Consider the following 21,345-nt stretch of genomic DNA (forward strand, 5'->3'; position numbering starts at 1 on the left):
GGGTAGATTCTCTGAGGTTGGTCATGGTGACACAATTTGGGCAGTTCCTCTCTGACCATGCTCCTGTGTTGCTTCGATTGAGATATGGGGGGTGGGGGAGAAGTAATATGCCAGGCGCCAAGCTGGTGCATGCCTTCCGAACTCCTGACTAATACTGTGTGTTGAGATGCACTAGCAACATGCCTTACTGATTATTTAGCTATTAACTGGGGAACTGCCACCTCCAGGGCTGCTGACTGGGAGGCCTTAAGGCAGTTATGAGAGGGACATGTAAAGGGACCACCTGTGGGGTATGGTGACAATTGGAGGTGGATCTTGGAGTACAGGAGCAACGCCTACTGGACCTACATTGGTCGAAGGCAGCTTCTACGGATGCATGTGCAGTTGTGCTCCAGGCTCGCCGGGAGGTGCAGAGGATTTGGGACACCCTAGACTAATGTACACTTTGGGCATACCGCCAATGCTTACACAGGAAAGGGGACAAATCCAGTAGGCTCCTAGCGTGGATCTTACGGCAGGAACAAGGGGTCCCCCTCCACATGCTGCATATTTGTGCTCTTAGCGGTGACCAGTTGGCAAGATATCCTATGTATTTTTGCGGAACACTTCAAAAGGGGTGTATCGCTCCAGTGTGGTGGGCCCCACTGGGATGATGGAGGGTTTTTTAACAGGGTAGGGTTGCCTAGCCAGACACCAGACAGTGTGTGGGAGCTGGAGACAGATTTTCCTGGAGGAACTGGGCAAGGCCATTGGTGCCCTTAATAGATCCAAGGCTCCTGGTGAGGACAGCTTTCATGTGGAGTTTTATCAGGCCTATTCTAATACACTTAAGGAGATGTTGTTGGAATTCCTCTGTGAGGCGTAAACTAAAAAGGTCCTCCCACTTGCCATGCGGGTAGGTGTCATCTGCTTTTTGCTGAAGCCCAGGGTGACACTGCAGACCCTTCCTCAAATAGACCCCTAATATGCTCAATGAGGATGTAAAAATACTATATAAATTTTTGGCAATGCGGCTAGGGGAAGTTACTCGTGGATTAGTGCATGAGGACCAATGCAGCTTAATGCCAGCCTGTAACACAGCATTTAATTTATGAAGGCTCATGCATGTGCTGCATGAAACCATGAATGATTGCGAGTTAGCTCTAGTCTTCCTAGATTTAGAAAAAGCCTTGATACTGTGGAGTGGGCCTATTTGATGGCAGTATTGGGAGGAATAAGATTTGGACCAGTCTTTTGCAACTGGGTGGGGCTATTACATACTGACCCCATGGTCCGCTTCAGCCTTTGGGAGCAACCTCTCGGAGGTATGGTCAGTGGGGACGGGAACCAGACAGGGCTGTCCTCTCTCGTCACTACTTTTTGCTCCTGTGATCAAGCCACAGGCCTTACTATTGCTCAAGGAATTGGAGCGGTGGGGGATTTGAGTAGGTGGCTCCACACATTTCCTTATATGATGAGGACATGCTGGTTTATGAATTCCCCCAGCAGGTCAGTGCTGATTTTGATGGGATTATTGAATGATTTTGGCGAGGTATCCAGTCTCCGAGTTAATGTTAGAAAGTCACTTTTGTGCGCCCTTGGCAGTTTGGTGGTGACACCGGTCGAAAAACTCCCAGTACTAGACCTCCGGCTGGTAGACGGAGGGATTCGGGTATCTGGGCATACTGGATACACACAGAGGTAGTGTACAAGCGCTTGAATGTGGACAGAGTCGTAGCAGGTCTGGAGGGCTCAATAAGGTTCTGGAACAAGCTCCCCTTGTCAGTGATGACGAAGGCGGCAGTGGCCGAGATTGTCTTCCTTCCTCGCGGCCTCTAGCTTATCCAGAATGGGATGTTTCCGCTAGAATCGCAATTTCTTTGCAAACTGGATAATTTACTAATTTCATTGTTCTGGGCGGCATAGCAGGATAGCCCAGTTGGTCCTCAAATGAGACATGGAGCATGGCTCTCCCAGATTCGCAATTCTATTACTATACAGCGTATTTACAGCACACCATGTGGTGGCTGGCAGCCCCTGCTGTTTGTGGATATGCTGGGGAATGATACCCTGGCATGCCTGCTGACGCTGGGAGGTAGGTCAAAGCACCCAGTCCCATACTTGGTGTGGCGTTTAGCAGCGATCTGTGAGGCAGAGGTTGGGAAGCTGCGGTTCAGGGCCCCCTTTGATAAGGAGCTACGACTTTGGGATCTTGCACTGTTCTGTGTGATCGATTTAGATGGGTCCATGGAACAATGAAAGATGGGAGGCTGCCAGGCGACGTGCGACTTGTACTCTGGCGAGGTTTTCCCCACCTTTCGGGATAAGCAGGCGGTTTTTGGATTAGGACATGGTCATTTCCTTTACTACGACAAGCTGGAATGCACCATCAGGGAAGTGTGGACTGAGTTTCCCATGGTGCTGCAGCCCCCTCGGGTGCTTGGTGATTTACTTCAATGACACCTGTTCACTTTATTTTATAAAGCGATCTGGGGAGGCATGCAGAGTACTCCTTATGCAGCACGTTTGGCCTGGGAGAGGGAGCTGGAGGAGCCCATTTTGGCTGCAGATTGGGCACGTGCATGCACACTGGTGAGGATGATGTCTTGTAACCATACATTTAAGTTACTACATTTAAATTTTCTACACTGCACCTATGTGACTCCTTGTCAGCTGACAAGGATAGACCCTTTTAGGGTGGCAAAATGTATGTGATGCAGGGAGTTGGTAGGCCACCTTTTCAAATTTGGTTTGGGCCTGTACCAGGATCCAGGGGCTCTGGAGGAGGTGGTGCCTAAAACTGCGAGGGCTACTGGCATAGCGGTCCCTCTGACTCCAATGGCTTGCCTCTTTGGAGTAGTGGGGAGACGCAAAGGGCAAAAGATTCTTTATAAGCTCATCCAGCTTGCACTTATACTGGCCAAACCGTAAATAGACATTGGTTGGTTGGGCACCAGAGTGTCGCTGACTTCCTCATGGCTGCGGGATCGGCTTGAATGGGGGTTGGCGGAGGAGAGTCACATGCGTTTTTCTTGTACAGATGAAGGAGGCATGGAAGCGATCATGACATGGCGGCTTTTTTTCAACAAATTCAATGATTAGGGTTATTCCAGCTCAGACGACAGCTCAGATGGTGGGGTGTAAATTCTGTGTAATATGTACTATTGTATTATTGATGTGATAGCCAAGTGTGAACTTGACGGATCTCCTACTATAGACCTATCTCGAGGACTTGGATAATGTAAAATACTGCAAGGCATTCTTCTGGTTCCTAATTTTGCATGTATGATTCGGTTTATTGTTGAGATATCATGTAATGTAAATATGGTACTTCTACTTCTTACTTGGGACATTGCGTTGCCTGTTTTATTGTTCTTGTATGAAAATCAATTTAAAAAGTTTATACATCCTTCAGTTACTAGCCTATTTCTCTTGCTAGTATTTGGACAGGTTAATTTCAGTCTAGTTCTTCAATTAGTGCCACTTCCATTACCCGAGTCCATTTTCCACCAAATACATTTGAGGGCAGAAGTGGGCATGTATCTGGAAACTGCTGCTTGCCCAACTATATTAGGATTACATTAGGGAAATATCCCTCCAATGTGCCTTCTTCAGCAGTACTCTCGCATGTCTCTTTCATGAAGGCACTGAAGACAATACTCAGAATCCCTCATGTACCTGCCTTGATAGACAGAATCCAGGACTTTTCTCAGTTATCTCAGTCTCAACATATTTTAATCATACATTTTTTTAAGAACTGTACTTCTGGTTAACTATGAAGGAAAACCCCCATCCTATTAGCATTGCTTGGCATCTTAATCTCTTCTCGCAGGAACTACGCAGGGGAAAGGGGAGGAGAAAGCCATATCTCTGAAGATATGACGCTCTCTTGCTCGTTCCCTGTTGTGCAACGCAGGGGCTGCGCTGCGTGGAGATTTTGTAAATCTCCCCCTTCGTCTAAAAGCTAACTGGTCCTACTAGCTCCTTACTCCAGTTCTGGTTATGGGCTAAGGAACTGTAACTTCTGGAGGGGAGTCACCAGTTTCAATTTGAACATTCATGCCACTTGGGTCAAAAATATTTTCATAAACTCAATTAAGGGATAGGTCAGGGCTGCCATAGTGCCCACTGCCCTGTTTTTTAAATTTTTTATAAAAACAAATTCTTTTGGTTGAGCTGTGTATCATCTACAGATTGGAGGATATAGCCAGGATGCTTTTCAGAGGAAAAATAACTCTTTGGAAAAGAGCTGGACACGTTCCAGACCTGGAGGTTCTACCGAGCAGGCTTCTTATCGGTGCTATAGGACATGTAGAAAGTCCCCAATAGTGATCCGACATTTACTAGGGTGATAAAGGTGACATTCTAGGGTCCCTACTATTCACAACAGATACCACGGAAAGATGGGAACTGGAAGAAGAACTGAAGCTATGTAGACTGCACAGGGATTAGGTAATAGAATCAGGTACATTTCTGTATCACTACTGGAAGAATAAAAAATGCTTCTAACTAATTATTCTGCAAGTACCATACATTTTGTGTGTTTTAAGTTGGAGAGGTAGCTACATCTTTTCTCTTACTTGTTACAGCAGAGAAGACACCTGGCATGTGTTATTTTGTCATTAATGAAGTAGGTACATGCTCAAACATCTTCCAGCTCAAGAGCCTTCGGGTGCTGGTGAATGTAAACACGTTGCTTGTAATCAAAGCATGTGTATCACTGAGAAGACTGAAATGAGCAAAGAATAGGCTACACTGAACTAATAATTCTATCTATTTTACATATCTGAAGACAACAAACATTTGGACTGTAAGATGGACCCCACAAACCCCTACTTAGACAGTTGAAGGTAGATTGACATGGTTATACGGCGCAACCACAGTGCTGGTCATCAGCAATACGCATCCTGCTGGCATCCAAGTGACTTCGGTGCAATGGGAAAATCATTGGGAAAGCTGTGGTCACTGTTTGAGGTCATACTTCAGCTATTTATGTAATCAGAAGGGGGAGATCCACATATACTAATTTGCTGGCCATCTCCACTCAGCTGAACCAAGAGAAGTAATCAACCCAGGAATTAAAACAGATGTATCTATGGATGGACCCACTTTTAGAGCCTTAAGCTATGGTACTTTACCATGGTTTCTTATGGCCCATATCCTTAACCTCTCAGTACTCAATTGGAACTCAACCCCCATTAAAATCAAAGCGCAGCCATGGATAACACGAAGACTAGATGTCTCTAACATACTCAATGTACCTCCTTATTTCTCTCTAAAAAGTATCAAAACTTTGTATTGCATCTCTTCTCACCATGGCAGGTTTTATGTATATTTTATTTTTTTATGTGACTGGGAACTCCTGAGGGCCGCCTCCCTTCTGCCTTCATCCAGTTTTTTAGGTTTCGACCTGGCGAGGGGCACGCAGTGCCCCTCCCAGTTCGAAAACTTTTGTTTTCAGTAGGGATGTTTGGACCGCCTCTGTTTCCAATTGGCTAGCTCCATAAATGGAGACTAGCCATTGGGAGACAGAGGCTGTCAATCACGCTTTCTGGTGAAAACGCGATTCGGGGGAGTTTCTCTGGCTTTTTTTAAGTCCCGCCCCTTTGTCCCAGGCCGCGCTGTGATTGGCTGCCGGCCCGGGACACTCCCGTGACGTCATTTCCCGGGCCGCGCTGTGATTGGCTGCCGGCCCAGGACCTGACTTGTTTTACTTTTTCCGGATTCTTTTTTTTTTTAATGTTTTTATTGGCAACTAGTAATAACAGCTGTCAGAGTCCAAGTTCCTCAAGCCCAGGTAATCGCAACTGCTTCAATACACGGAAAACGTGGCGGTGTATTGACTGTGGGTGCTCTAGTTAAAGGATTGCCTGCTAGATGTTCATTGGCTATGAGGCCTCGAAGACTGTAAGCTTGTTTGTTATTGGGTAGGTAAAACCTGCTCGTTGTTCATTGGTTGCGTTGTTCATTGATTGCGAGGCCACGGGGCATAACTGTACTCCAGGCATGGTACTTGGATGGTGTACCGTCCAGCTTCCGGTAGTGGGCGGGTTGTATGACGCACATACACTATACCGATTTCTTATTGGATGATAGACCTACTGGTCCTGTCTTCAGACAGTAAGCCGGTGTTCCAGAGGAAACCGGAAGACTCCAGTGATCAGCGTGCACTGAGTCGGTGAGTACTCTGTCCTAAGAAACGTAGCTACATCAGAATGGATTCAGATTTCACCCCGCACCACTTTTAGAAGAGAGATCTGCCGACAAATGTCACCCGGGCTGTGTCGGGAGCGAGTTCTGTCCTGTTGTTCTTTCCATCTTTCAGGTGGACTTGAGATCTGTGGCTCCAAAGCCCTTCTGCAACAGTGTCCCTTTATTGCACAGGGCTTAGGACGACACAAGTGAACACATATGTTGTGGTAACCTGATGCCAATCAATACAAATGAAAGTTACGTTTTGTAAACATTCATCACGTTCTATAAACATCACATTGATTTCCTGGCCACCGCTATGTCTATTTCACTTGGCACGCATTGAGAGGTAAACAGGTATAGTCAATGACAAGTAGAGAAAGTACCTCTCCGTAAACGACATGCTTCTTATCAAACGGGAACATGCTTCTTAAGGAAACATTACACTTTGGGAAGAAGGTTATAGTAATAGCTACAAGTAATGTGCCCACAATTTCCTTATGTGAAAAGGCCTCTCTTGACTCGTGAGTCTCTTAGCCAATACCAACTCAGTTATGCCAAGCCTTGTTACAAGTCAGGCTTGATAAAACTCTATCTATCTATCCATCTATCCATCCCTCCCTCCCTCCCAAACGTGTGATACCTTCAGCCAGCGAGCCTTTTAGGAAACAACGTTACATTTTCAGGAATACAATTACGTTTATTGGGTGAACAGTTCAAATATTTGCAAGGCTATGTTGGCAAAGAAAACTGACTGAGGTCTCGCATATAACGTTAGTTATTCGGTAGCTATGCCCACATAATGTGTTAATGATACCTTAAGGCCGTCTTGGCTCGGTAGTAACTTTGATGTAGCAAGCTGGAATTTTTAAGATTACATTTTAATTAAATAATAAACTTACAGATCAGAGATGGAAGCAGTGTTTCTTCCAAAGGCAGCAGTGGCTGAAAGTCTCAAACTTGACCTGGGGCTGCTCGTGAGTTTAGCAGTTAAGCTTAGAAATTAAATTGTGGTTACTGATGAATTTTGAAAAAGATGGATCGTAAATATCACATCAATGTCTGTGAAGTGGGAGCCATTATTGGATGGAAATGGTCCCTTTCATGGCTCTGAAGTGCCTAGAGTTCCCTGTAGCAAGTTTCTGTGAGTTTTCGATTTTGCTTCCACACGCACGACAATTGTGAATTTCATTCATAAAACGGAGGTAGGGTTAATGGAATAAATTGTTAGAATTAAATCAAAATAAAATATATTATCTTATGGGACTCCCTATTTTCTAGGATCTTTAAACATGCCGATGGAACAGTTCCACAGACAATTGATTTAGAATTTTTGTACTGCAACAACCCACAACACAGTGAGATTAGAACTGAGTGAAACTGCAGTATATTTCTTGCTTGATAAACAAACGTAGGCTTACTTTCTGCATTGTACTAAAGCTACCTCTGGCCTCTTAAAAGATGAATTGGGTTATGAAATTAAAGAAGCCACAGATTAATATTTTTCCACAAATCTATAAATTAATGTTAAGAATCACTACATAAATTGCAGTTGAATACTTGGTTGCTGTTTGAGAATTTACCTTTGTTATCCAATATAACTTATTCCCAAATTTGCCAATTTACCATTGGTTTCCAATACAATGCTTTTAAAGATTTCTTCTTTATATATGATGAAGTTTGGGACGAGTCAGAGAGCGGAGGTAGCGGATATGTTGAGATAGGTATATGGTGAGTCATAGAGTAACGCGTTAGAGTAAAAGTTTTTTTTCCTTTTACAGTATTTATCTTGTTCTTTGTCACAATTGTGAAAATACTATGTCTATTTATGATATAAATAGGGTTAGGTCTTCCATGACAAATAGCTTTGTCCTGTTTTAACCGCGAGAATAACCAGGTCATCGGACACACAATGACATTTGTAATTAGCGGAAGTAAAATTACTTATGTGACTGTAGAGGTGTTATTACATTTTTAAGTAGCAACAATCATACATTGTGGTGGCTATTAGTATTGTAGTGGATGTGTTATGGGGGTAACTAACGTTTTAGTAAGAGAATGAGTCAGGATTTCATTCTTATTCTTTTTCCCTCTTTTTGATTTATTTTTCCATGCTTTGGTGCTGTATTATTTTATTAATTGTTAAACGTAATTTAAATTGTGTACAATAAGATTGTTGTCAAACAGTAAATAACCTATGACTGCTATTGTTCCAGTACCTTGACCACGAAACAGAGTTGCCAAGCTTTCTTTGGGTTTCGCCTGCCGAAGGCTGCGCTCTGCGCAGCTTTTCGGCGCAGGCGAAATCCATTGACTCTAATAAGGAATTCAGGAACGTCCTCCGGCTCCCATGGGCTAGCTCCATAAATGGACCAGATTCGGGGGCGTTCCCGCGATTTTTTCCCTCTCCACCCACTTCTGTTCGTCATCGCGGCGGTGGGTGTGTGTTATTTTTTTTTTTCGAGTCGCCCTTTTTTCTTCATTTTACATGAGTCTGTTGTTGGAGTTAGTTCAAGATTCGAGTTCCCACGAAGCAATCAGGGATCAGGTAAGGAGTATTTTGTTTATAAATGTGTTTTCACTTTGTAAGTTTAGGTATTTTGTTCTGTGCCGGTTCCCGCCCCCCCTCCCGCTGTCCTGTGCCCGTTCCCGCCCCCCTCCCGCTGTCCTTGTGTCCGTTCCGCCCCCCCCTCCCCGTGTGCCCGTTCCCGCCCCCCTCCCCTTTCACTCTCCGTTGCTTGTTGTATTTATTGTGCATATTACCCCCATTTGCATACCACTTATGCTGTCATGTTCAGCTTGTCTATCACATTCCACCCGGGACGGAAGTCCGTCACCGCTGTCGATGACCCTGATCACAACACGCCTCTATTAACACACTTCTGTGTGCTAAGTAAACATTTTGAGCCTCGTTGCGGTCTCCACGCAACCGATTTTGCGGTTTTCGGGTAAGATTTGCCATTTTCAACCATGTACACTTTTACCATTTCGTTACGCTTTTGGGAATGCATGCGGCACCATTAGATATTACCAGCACACAGCAGTTTCACCAGCCGTGCATGAACACCACTCTGTTTTGAGTGTCTTGTCTAAACGGCCGCCTCAACTAACTATATACGGCTCATTCGCGTTCCCACCACTTTTGTTTGGTTCTATCAACTTCACCATCCGAGTATGCACATAAATCCGCTCTGAGAGTTTTTTGGGATAGTCGTTTTAATGGATTATACACAGCTCATTCACACTCCCATAATTTTTGTTTGGTCCTTGGTCTGTACACTTATACCTCATCTTTTTTTTTTTTCACTCGGTCACCGTCATGGCAATTCACTCTTAATGCACCAGTTATTTTATACACATTCCCCAATGTTCATTTTCTAATGACTCTTTTTGTATGTTTTTTAAGGCTGAGTTCCCATCCTGAATGGTGTGTGTGTGACTGATCCCGAGTGTGTGTGTGTGACTGATCCCGAGTGTGTGTATGTGACTGCTCCAGTGTGTGTATGTGACTGCTCCAGAGTGTGTGTGTGACTGCTCCAGAGTGTGTGTGTGTGACTGCTCCAGTGTGTGTGTGTGACTGCTCCAGTGTGTGTGTGTGACTGCTCCAGTGTGTGTGTGTGACTGCTCCAGTGTGTGTGTGTGTGTGTGTGTGTGTGTGTGTGTGACTGCTCCAGTGTGTGTGTGTGTGTATGTGACTGCTCCAGAATGTGTGTGTATGTGACTGCTCCAGAATGTGTGCGTGTGTGACTGCTCCAGTGTGTGCGTGTGTGACTGCTCCAGTGTGTGCGTGCATGTGACTGCTCCAGTGTGTGCATGCATGTGACTGCTCCAGAGTGTGTGTGTGTGTGTGTGTGACTGCTCCTGGGTGTGTGTGTGTGTGTGACTGCTCCTGGGTGTGTGTGTGTGACTGCTCCTGGGTGTGTGTGTGTGTGTGACTGCTCCTGGGTGTGTGTGTGACTGCTCCAGAGTGTGTGTGTGAGTGTGTAAGTGGCTGCTCCAGAGTGTGTGTGTGTGTATGTGACTGCTCCAGAGTGTGTGTGTGTATGTGACTGCTCCAGAGTGTGCGTGTGGGTGTATGTGACTGCTCCAGAGTGTGTGTGTGTGTATGTATGGGACTGCTCCAGAGTGTGTGTGTGTGTGTGACTGCTCCAGTGTGTGTGTGTGTGTGACTGCTCCAGTGTGTGTGTGTGCGTGTGACTGCTCCAGTGTGTGTGTGTGTGTGTGTGTGTGTGTGTGACTGCTCCAGTGGGTGTGTGTGTGACTGCTCCAGTGGGTGTGTGTATGTGACTGCTCTGGTTGTGTGTGTGTGTGGAGGGCTCTGGGTGTGTGTGTGTGTGGCTCTGGGTGTGGCTGGCTCTGGGTGTGTGTGGCTGACTCTGGGTGTGTGTGGCTGGCTTTGGGTGTGTGTGTGTGGCTCTGGGTGTGTGTGTGTGTGTGTGTGTGTGGTAGTAATTGCTGTATGCTGAGCTCGTCCGTAGGGTACAATAGTTCTCACATTTGCGAGAGATTAAGCTATTGGCAATGTAAATGACAATGCCATTTATTTATCTGTTTTCAAAACCAACACATAAATAAAAATTTTGTAATTTACAATGCCAATAGCTCTAACTTCTCCAAAGGCGAAACCGTTGCATTGTAAATGCTTGTTTAAAATATGTCTTGAGAACTCCTGTGCCCGCCTCACTTCCGCCTTCCTCCTGGTTTCCCACTTGTTGGTAAACCTCATTTTTTGCATACATTTTGCGTAAGTTTAAATTATTTATAAAGCGCGACATACACCGAGCGGTTTCTTGGCGCTAAGATAGCAAACTGCCAGAGGGGGTAGAGTCAAGCACTAGGCCATAAGCTGGAGGAGGGGGGGATTTTTAAGGGAAAAAGGCCTGGGAAAACAGAAAAGTTTTCAGGGATTTACGGAAGAGGGGAATACTGGGTAAGGGATCTGAGATGGAAGGGAAGGGAATTCCAAAACACAGGGGCCAGAGTAGCAAATTTGGAGCCACCCAGTTTTTTTCCCTGAAACGTGGGGCTACCATTAGATGTTGAGCTGAGGAACGGAGATCTCTGCAGGGAACGTAAGTTTTTAAGGCTGAAGATATAAAGATAGGGGCCAGACCAGACCTGGCCTGGAAGGCCATGCAGCCCAATTTAAACAAGGCGCGTTCCCGAATTGGAAGCCAGTGAAGGGTCTTCAACAGAGGAGAGGTGTGGTGGAATCTAGGGAGACCAAATGCGAGGCGGGCCGCCTGGTTCTGAAACAGTTGAAGCCTACGCAAGCTGTACTGTGGGATGCCGTTGAACAGGGCATTCCCGTAGTCCAGGCGGGATAGGACCAGAGCGGACATGATCAGTTTGAGTGCAGGGAAAGAGAAGAAACGAGAGATGGTGCGGATAGTACGGAGAGTAAGAAAGCAAGAGGATACCACAGAACCTATCTGGGAGTGCATGGTGAGTTTGTCGTTGAGCTTGATACCTAAAGTCTTGACTGAGGAAACAGGAGTGGGGGGGAGCCAAAAGAGGGGGGCCAAAATAGCGAGTTCCAGGGACTGGAGCAACCACCCGTAAGCACCAATTCCGTCTTATCGGGATTGAGCTTCAGGTGGTTGAAATTCATCCAGTCCCTGATGAAAAACAGAATAGATTGGAAATTAGATATAGAGTTAGGGGAGGAGGAAAGATTGAAGATGAGCTGGAGGTCATCGGCATAGTTATATACCGTGACCTCCAGCCGCTGAAGAGCAAAGATAAGAGGAGAGATGTACAAATTGAATAGTAGGGGAGACAGAGAAGAACCCTGAGGCACCCCGCACTGGACCTTACAGGGGGTAGCTGAAAACTCCCCAAGACGAACCGCCTGTGTCCGGTCCCTCAGGAAAGATGAAAGCCAAATGAGGGCTGTTCCTCCGATACCCGCCGCCCTGACACGGGAGAGTAAGATGGAATGATCCACTGTGTCAAAAGCGGCGGATAAATCAAGGAGGACCAGCGCCTGAGGTTGACCGTTGTCCAAGCCCTCCCTGAGGGTATCCAGCACAGACACCACCACTGACTCTGTCGAATGCCTTTGCCGGAACCCTGCCTGGCAGGGGGCCAGCACCCTATTCTCCTCGACAAAGGAGCTGAGCACAGAGGTGACGTGTCGCTCAAGCACCTTACCCAAAAAGGGCAGCAAGGAGATAGGGCGGTAGTTAGCCAAGACAGAGGGATCGGCTCCAGGTTTTTTCAAGATGGGTACAATGGTGGCAGATTTCAATGACGGGGTCACGACACCCTGGGCCAAGGAGTTATTAAGAAACATAAGAGGGGGTAGGGTACACGCTGGGTAAATCTGCCGTAAGATGTGTGCAGGGCAGATATCAGCTGGGGAGCCAGATTTGATTTTAGGAAGAAGAGAAAGGAACATTTCCTCAGAGAGAGTGGGAAAGGAGGTAAGGGAAGCATGGGTAGGAGGTAACTGGGGATCAACAAATAAGGGCGACGGGGGAGGGATATTGGTTTTAATGGTCGCAATTTTCTCCACAAAGTAGGAGTTCAAGGAGTCACAGAGATTTTGGGAGGGGAGAGGCTTCAGTGAGGTCCTGTCGGAGAAGGCCAGATCGTAAGTGATGGAAAAGATCTCCTTAGGTTGGTTCTCAGCTGCTAAGATTTTGGCTGAGAAATAAGCCTTCTTGGTCTCTAGGATGCTTTTTTTGTAAGTCCCTAAAAGGAGAGCGTAACGGGACTTAGAGATGGGACAATAGTCCTGTCTCCATCTGCGTTCTGCCTGTCGGACCGTAAGTTTCAGCTCTTTTAGCTCTTTACTTAACCACCGGTTAGCGTCTTTAGGGCGCCTAATCGAGGTACGCCGAAGGGGAGCCATGCTGTCACTTCCATCCATAAGCCAGGAATCACTGACATTAGCTTGGACGGCAGACGCCAGGCCCGATAGGGAAGGGGAAGAGGCCAGGAGTAAGGAAGTTAGGTCCGACAGGTTGACTTTGCCCCAATTGCGAGCCCATGAGTTTTTAGCATGGGCGGGTATCTTAGTCAAACAGAGGCGGAGAGAAAAGGAGATTAGAAAATGATCAGACCAAGTGCAAGGGGACACTGTGAGTGAGGAAAGGGGACAGTTGAGAGACCAGACTTGGTCTAAAGTGTGACCGTGAATGTGGGTGGGAGTGTGAACCAGGGAGGAAAAATTGAGTGAAAATAGAGTTTCTGAAAATTCCTTGGAAGAGGAGCATTCCTTGGGGTCGGAGGGCCAGTAATTAAAGTCCCCAAGGACCAGCACCGAAGCATAATTGACTGCCAATGTGCCAAGTAGATCTTGAAGGGCAGGAAGAAAGGACGGGGTGGGTTGAGGTGGACGATATACCAGCACACAGGCTAGGTGAGGGGAGAAAGAAGTAGAACGGACCACTAAGTGGTCAGTTCCTACCATGGGGGGTGAGGGGAGAATATGAAACTGAAAATCCCTACGAGCGATAAGGGCAACGCCTCCACCCATTTTCCCTGCTGGGCGGTCAGCGCGGATAGAATAATATGATGAGGGGAGGGCAGCCAGTAGAGACGGGAGGGAAGACTCACAGAACCACGTCTCGGTGAGAAATAAAAGATCGGGTTTATCCGTATCTAAGAGTATGAACAATTCCTGATGTTGTCTAATGGCTGACCTAGTGTTTAATAGCATAATAGATAATGGGGGTGAAAGAGTATCAAGAGCGGGCGTCGACTGAAGTGCCGACGGAGAAACAGGAGGGAGGGAGCAACCCTGAGGGCAGGCTTGACAAGGGGAGAAACAACCCAAATTAGTAATCCGGACAATAGTACGGGCATCGAGGGACCAGGGACCTTGTAGGTGAATTAGATCAGCTGAGGAATAGCGAATAAAGAGGCCAGGGGTAGTAGCCCCTAGCCCCTAGCCCCTGCCGGCCGCGGACGGGCGCAGACGGGCTTAACTCAGGCGCAACTCCGGCGCGCCTTCGTCGCGCCCGCTGCGCTCGTCCGCTGCGCTGCCGCATATGGTCTGTTTAAATAGGGAATAGCGTGGGGGGAGTGGCTAGGAAGTTGATTGAACTAGGTAACCCAAGCCAAAATGGCGCCCGCATCCGCGGGAGCCCGCCCCACAACGCTCGGCCCACGGCGATCCTCTGGACCCCTAAAAGCAAAACAAGTTAGGCAACCTGTCAACTTTGAGGCACAGGTAAGTTAGAAGCAACACAGTAAAATTATCAGATAAAAATTGTGGCTGCTCGCAATCAGCAGCGCGATCAGGTTAAAATATGGGAAATGAGTCCACAACTCATCGGCAGTCACAGGTGAGACCCTCTGCCACCGGGTCGTTCGCTATCGTTCGCGTAACCTGAATTCTCTTTTATATTCTGTACCTCCTCCTGCTGGTAGCCCTCATATTTGTGTATGCTTTAATTTCCCCTGTTTTTGTTCTTTTCGCTTCGGCTTTCTGCTTGTACTGCCTCTTCCATTATATGTGTCAAACTCCACCAGCTTCGGAGGAAGGGATTTTGTTCATTTTCACTCAACAAGATTTCCTCTTGCTGTTACTTGCGAATATTCATAACAGCAATGTACGAAATAGAGGTAACACCCCTGCAGCCAGACAATTAACATTCTAAAAATAAAGACAAATGCACATTTTAGTTGATTTCTTTAGTTTCTCTTTTTGGCACTGCATAGTTATTAAGGGGGAGGCACAATATGCGTTCACAATGTCCACAATGGTCTAAAGCCCATGTTTGTAAAATATGTTTTTGTAGCACTGCTGCAGCTGTGCATGCTCATCTACTCATCTCCACCCCAGAGATGCTGCATGACTGTCCCTTCAACCAGCACTGCATGAGGCGCGAGGAGAGCACGTGTGTAAGCCAGAAGGACACAGTGATGGGGAATGTCAGATGGACATCTGGAAGGCATACACAGTGTGGGGAGAGAGCACCTCCAGGCTTTTCAGCGGGGAAGAGACCCCCAAAATGCTCCACTCTTTGCCGCCAATAGAGGATGAGGTGTTGTAGGACTCCAACTGCACTCCAGCTTTTTCCAAGGTTCCTGAGAGAGAGAAAACAGAGCAGAATTAGTGGTGGTATCATATTTGCAGGAGTATATCAGGGATACTAGGGTTAGGAGGATCAAGGTGATAGAGGGAAGAATGGGCAACACATGAATTAACGTCAACTACATTTCAGTAGGATAGGCACAGAGGGCGGGACTGGGAAATAGTTGCTGGGGTGAATAACCAGGAAGGGAAGACAATGATGGAGAAAGGAATATGGGGCATATTCGCAAGAACCTCGTTAAAATTATCGCCGTTTTAGTGGCAGGAAACTGCTGCTAAAACGGCGAGAATGGGCTTGCTAATATGCATCATAGAATTCCAATAGAAGCCCAGGTTAGATGTCCTGCACATCTAACCTGGGCTTCTATTGGAATTCTATAACGAATATTATTATTGCATTTATTGAGCGCACAGCTACCCGGAGGTTTCCCGGCGCTTGCCTTGGGAACCCGTCCTGGCTTTTCCCTGTGAGATAGCCCCTACAGGGCATCCCCAAGGTGAAAGCCAGGCATCCCGCCGCAGGGGGCCGTTGTGGAGATTAAGCAAGCTTAATGCCCAGAGTTGCAGAGTGAGAACCCATGATTAGAGCAGGCACCGAAGCGAGAATTATCGAGTCCGTGGACATTTGAGCTCAAGACCCTGCCGCGTCGGGAATTGAACCCTGGTCCCGGGTCTGACCTCAGCTTCCGGGTCTGCCTGCTCTACACCGTGTATATTTACAAAAAGGGGTGGTGAGGGACAGAGTCTCTGAATTAAGCAGAAAGCTCTCACCCAGTCAAAAGATCAGGGCTAGATCCAACACCGTTTTTTAGCTCACTGCACCATCCCAGTTTCAGAACCTGGCTGTATGCAAATTAGTCTGTTCCTGTCCCAGTGCATGATGGGAACAGGACAAACCAAACTACAGAAGCCAATTCTTACACTGGGAAGGAAACAAGCTCCCGGGGACCGGTTTCTGGCATTACAGCCGTCTTCGGCCCGGTTTGCTTGAATCCTGATGGTGCAATGAGCAAGGGTCTCACATCTGAGAATACCCTTCCACGCTTAGGGTGGACAAAAATATTTACAAAAAGGGGGTGGTGAGGGACAGAGTCTCTGAATTAAGCAGAAAGCTCTCACCCAGTCAAAAGATCAGGGCTAGATCCAACACCGTTTTTTAGCTCACTGCACCATCCCAGTTTCAGAACCTGGCTGTATGCAAATTAGTCTGTTCCTGTCCCAGTGCATGATGGGAACAGGACAAACCAAACTACAGAAGCCAATTCTTACACTGGGAAGGAAACAAGCTCCCGGGGACCGGTTTCTGGCATTACAGCCGTCTTCGGCCCGGTTTGCTTGAATCCTGATGGTGCAATGAGCAAGGGTCTCACATCTGAGAATACCCTTCCACGCTTAGGGTGGACAAAAATATTTACAAAAAGGGGTGGTGAGGGACAGAGTCTCTGAATTAAGCAGAAAGCTCTCACCCAGTCAAAAGATCAGGGCTAGATCCAACACCGTGTTGTCTGCTTAATTCAGACACTCTGTTCATCACCACCCCCTTTTCTAAATCGTTTGCTCTACACCGTGAGCCACACTTCTCCACAAGCTTATTAGCTTATTAGCAAGCTCATTGTCGCCATTTTAGCGGCAGTTTCCTGCCGCTAAAACGGCGATAATTTTAACGAGGTTCTTGCGAATATGCCCCATAATGAGATGATAGCGGTGGTGTGATAACGAGAGAATTAGATCGCATAGGATGGTAGGAAATGACAGGAGTAGGTACTCAGAAGTTAGAAGGCCGAAAAGGGAAGGGGAACGGCAGAAGAAAATAACAGCAAACTGAAGACGATTGAAAAAACTGTAGCAGTAAGCAGAAGTGGGTGGAGCGAACGGGGTAGGAAGAAAGAACAGACGTATGGAGGGACAAGTACAAAATAATGAAAGGGGAAAGGGGAGAGAAAGGGCAGGGTAAACACTGAGAAAATTACAACTGCAAGTGATACTGTGATTAAATAAAAGACAGTGCAGAGAGTACCATGAGTAAGAACGACAACAGACAAGAATTTTGTGAAATTAGGTGAGCCCCATCCTGCTCAATCATGCACCTCACCATAGTGCGGACTAGGTACTGCACTCACACCTCAAAACCCACTGCCCCAATTCTAATGATTAATATTATTTTTGTATGGTGCATAAGCATTGTACAGATCAGACATAACATAAAACGATTTTATGGAGTGCACTGAAGTGCTAAGGATCAGTGCACCTTGTGGGTTCCCGGGACCTGTGCATCTGTTTAGTGAGGCGTTTGAGCATGCCGTGCAGTGAGTGTGCTTGCACCTCAACAGAACATTAGGTGTACAGCTGTGAATGTACTATCGGACGAGAACTCGTCCACTACATTTCTGCACAGGCACATTAATTGGAGGGCCGCAGCAGTGCACGCCTCCCCTATGTCTTCAAAGGAGAACATGGCCACCATCAGGATTTGGTGTTTCCGCTTATTTTTCAAAGGAGGCATGCACTTGTACGTCATACTATTGTCACTGCAGCAGACTGTCGTGGTGCCCAACTTGCCTTTGTTTTTAAAAGCGTGCCTCATTAACACTGAAACTGTGTCTTCCATACCGGAGAATAAAATCAATGGAGAATGAAAAACTCTATGAATTTTAAAGTTTTAATTCCACACTGAAGAACCAAAATTGTCATGAGGTACCATACTGGAGGTTATGCAAACCACTCCTAGACAACAAGTGACCACGTACTCACAGAATGGTTCCTCCGTTCTCATTTAATAAGCGAATGTCTGACTGGGAAGGCTGCCTCTCCTAGGCTGCTGTCACCGTTGTGGTGCACACTAATTTATACCAAGGACCAAAATTCCTTAGACTGCATATCAAAGGCTTTCAAGACTCCTTTGTTGCAGACTTACTGATCTTCAAATATCCACCTGCTTAATGTACCCATGAGCAAATCCCCCTCTCCAGTAGAAGAGTCAAATCTAAAACTCCTATAGAAATCTGGTCTTTTTCCACTATGTATGAATTAGGGCACAGATTTATCGATATTTGACGCAATGTGGAGCGGCAACCAAAGCTGCTGCGCTGCATTGCGTCAAAGAGCGAAAGAATAGATCCACTATATCTGAAAAATAGCGCAATTTGTTTTCTCTTCCCACCGCTGTTGCACTTTTGGCAGCCATGTGCTAACACAAACGCCCATGTACTGTAGTGCAAGGGTGTGTGCTCTCTCAAAGGATAGTTTTTATACTGGAAGGGTCCCTGTCAGTACAAAACCTATGCTTTAAAGAAGTTACCCAATTTGTATGTGTGCTGTACAATGCAGCGCACATGAAAAGTGGGAAAAATAAAACATTAAAGGATCTCACTTTGGCCTTGCTCAAGGAGGAGTAGGGTTTTGGTGCAAATGACTGTCTATTAATGTTAGTAGATAGGGAATTACGTCAAAACCATGGCTGGTTGCACGGGAATGCCCATGTAAATTAAGGAAAGCATTTCTCTGCAAGATTTACCACTCAAGTTGCCAAATGACCTTGAAAACAAACCTTGATGCTGACATAATTGTACAATAAGCATAGTGAAGCCGATACCATGCAGGAGCATGAAATTCTTATAAGAATGTACGTGCCCAAGAGCCAGAATGTTAAAGAAATCTGCTTGTCCTTCACACAAATCCGTTCTCTCTACCTACTACCAGCGGCGGCTCATCAATTATAGTGGAGGAGCGTCGCCCCACTGCCTCAGCAGCATATAATCATGTAAAATAAAATGATAATAAAGCTGTTTTATTATTATTATTATTTTTCATAACAAGACCCAGAGCAAAGCTGAGTCTTGGGGGCGGGCTAAAGGCAAGCATGGAGAACACTTGCACTGGTGGGCACTGCAAGTGCGCATGGCTGTTTGGCTGGCTGCCTTAGAACGGCCAAACCATCATTCGCACTTGGAAGTCTCCGGGCTGGTGCATGGACAGAAGCTGGCACTGGTTCTCGATCCCTCCTGGAGCATAAAACCAACCGACTCCGCCCAATCCCGACGCTGCTCTCATGCTGTGCAATCTTATTACCAGCATGAGAGCAGTGTCTGGATTGGCATATGTGATCAGGAGTTGTGAGCACTGAGGCGGCGGCAGGTCAGTTTAAATTTATTTATTGCCCCTCTACTTTGCTCTCCTGGCAGCCGCCACTGAGCACTTCTGCCCTCCTCTCCCTCCCAAAAGAGGGATGGGACAATATAAAAGACAGTAATGGACATTGGCTGTGTAGATCCTCCAAACATGAGCATGAAACCCACTTTACCATGGGGTTTACAACTATAGGCTTCTCGCCATGTGAAGGAAACCATTATCATAAGATACAAGGTGGCACCATGTGTATTGGCAAGTCTGTATAAACATGACATTGTTTACCTGTACACACAGGCACATTCACTTATTTTCTCTCTCTCTCTCTAGATCTCTCTCTCGGCTGCTCTCTGCCTACCACCTTCTTATTTTAAAGTAAAATTTTTTATAGGTTTAAGTTAAGACATATGTTTGAACACGTGTAAACAGCTTGCTTCACTGCATGATAGAAGGATTGGAGACCTTAGCAAAGTAAGAGTAACACATTCCTCCTGTGCCCAGTAATTGCCTACCACATAATGCCCTATACCAGGCCTGTTTCTGTACTATGGCGCTCCCAGCAGGAGGGCACTAGAGTCACCATCAATGTGTATCCCTGAGATTCTTTTTGCAGCAAGTCCGTAGCCATGAACACAAAAATAAAGGAACATGAGCCCAAATCATGTCTGAGGCCTAGGGCTTCTACATACATGGATTGGGCCCTGTCTGAAACAGAGTACGCTTTTCAGGAACAGGGTTAGAATTCGGATTTCTTCATGGATGGGGTGATCAGGGTGGGAAGCAGAAAGAAGCTGGTGTAAAGTTGTTAAACTTGAAAAGTATTTTGTTTTCTATAACTGGACACTGGCTACCAATTGATATATTTCCAGTTGTATAACCGGGTACTGGAGTAATTTTAATAATTTATTTTTGACTTAGACCTTTCGTTTTTTTCTATGAATTATAAATAAGGAGTAGTTACTGTCCTGTAACTCCAGTTCTGTAGTAGGGGTATCTCTGTTATAGTCATAATCTAGTGAATAGTCCCGCCCATGTGCGTGGACAACGGAGCAATCAAAAATAATCTCTTAAAGTGTCGAAAAAACTGCAGAACTGCACAGACACTTAAGAGAGAATTTAAAGACATATAATGCAGCCTATAAACAGGCTACACTGTCCAGTACTTCAACTGGAAATTCCACCACAAATCCACAAACAGCAAAGCCTGTCCAGATTTCCCTTGCCTTCAGTAAAAACCTTCTGGAATGATAGAGAGGACGACATGGACAGACAAGTCCCATAGGCTAGAGTGGAAGGGGAGCTCGCACAGCTGATGGTTTACAAGGTAATGCGTTTGTAAAGGTGTAGTGTGCTACAAGAGGAAACACTGTCTGACCTAGCAGTGTGAAATCCAAGGAACTCATACAAAGCTCACTCTGTTGAGAGAGAGCACCTCTGTGCACAACGAACAAGTTACTTACCTTCGGTAACGATATATCTGTAAGAAACATTAGTTAGTGTTAGATTCCTTACCTTAGAATATCCCCAGGCGTCAGTCTGGATCCGGAAACTTTTGCGTAGCAGTACCCTTGCGCGCCGGTAGGCGTCGTCTGCAGGCGTCTCCTGCGGCTCAGCGTCCGTCGTTGGCGTCGTGCGCCGTGATGACGTCGCTGGAGTATATAGACGCCGCCTCCGCGCGCTGACGTCAGTTCTTTGTACACAGCTTTTCCGCGCCAGAAGACGCAGAGCCATGAGAGAACCAACACTGGTGCCTTTTGAAACTAGGGCCCTGAAAGGGATGTCCTTAACCCTAGGTATCAGTTCGCAGAACGGGGAGGATGGGTGGGTTCGGTAAGGAATCTAACACTAACTAATGTTTCTTACAGATATATCGTTACCGAAGGTAAGTAACTTGTTCATCTGAAAGAAACACGTTAGTGTTAGATTCCTTACCTTAGAATAGATACCCCAGCAATACCAACCCCGGCGGTGGGTCTGCGAACCAATACACTCCTACACCAGAA

The 21,345-nt window shown here is 46.3% G+C and overlaps 1 protein-coding gene across 1 annotated transcript in view; it reads right to left on the reverse strand.

Moving 5' to 3' along the window:
* Positions 1 to 14,797: 14,797 nt before the first annotated feature.
* Positions 14,798 to 21,345, reverse strand: part of PHGDH (phosphoglycerate dehydrogenase) — a 166,353-nt gene continuing 159,805 nt past the window's right edge. The window contains exon 12 of the mRNA XM_086931884.1: positions 14,798 to 15,210. Within this exon, the coding sequence (XP_086788010.1) occupies positions 15,056 to 15,210 (155 nt within the window). The 3' untranslated portion in view covers positions 14,798 to 15,055. The remainder of the gene's footprint in view (positions 15,211 to 21,345) is intronic.

Source organism: Lissotriton vulgaris, chromosome 7, assembly GCF_964263255.1.
Source record: "Lissotriton vulgaris chromosome 7, aLisVul1.2, whole genome shotgun sequence".
Classification (NCBI taxonomy): Eukaryota; Metazoa; Chordata; class Amphibia; order Caudata; family Salamandridae; genus Lissotriton; species Lissotriton vulgaris.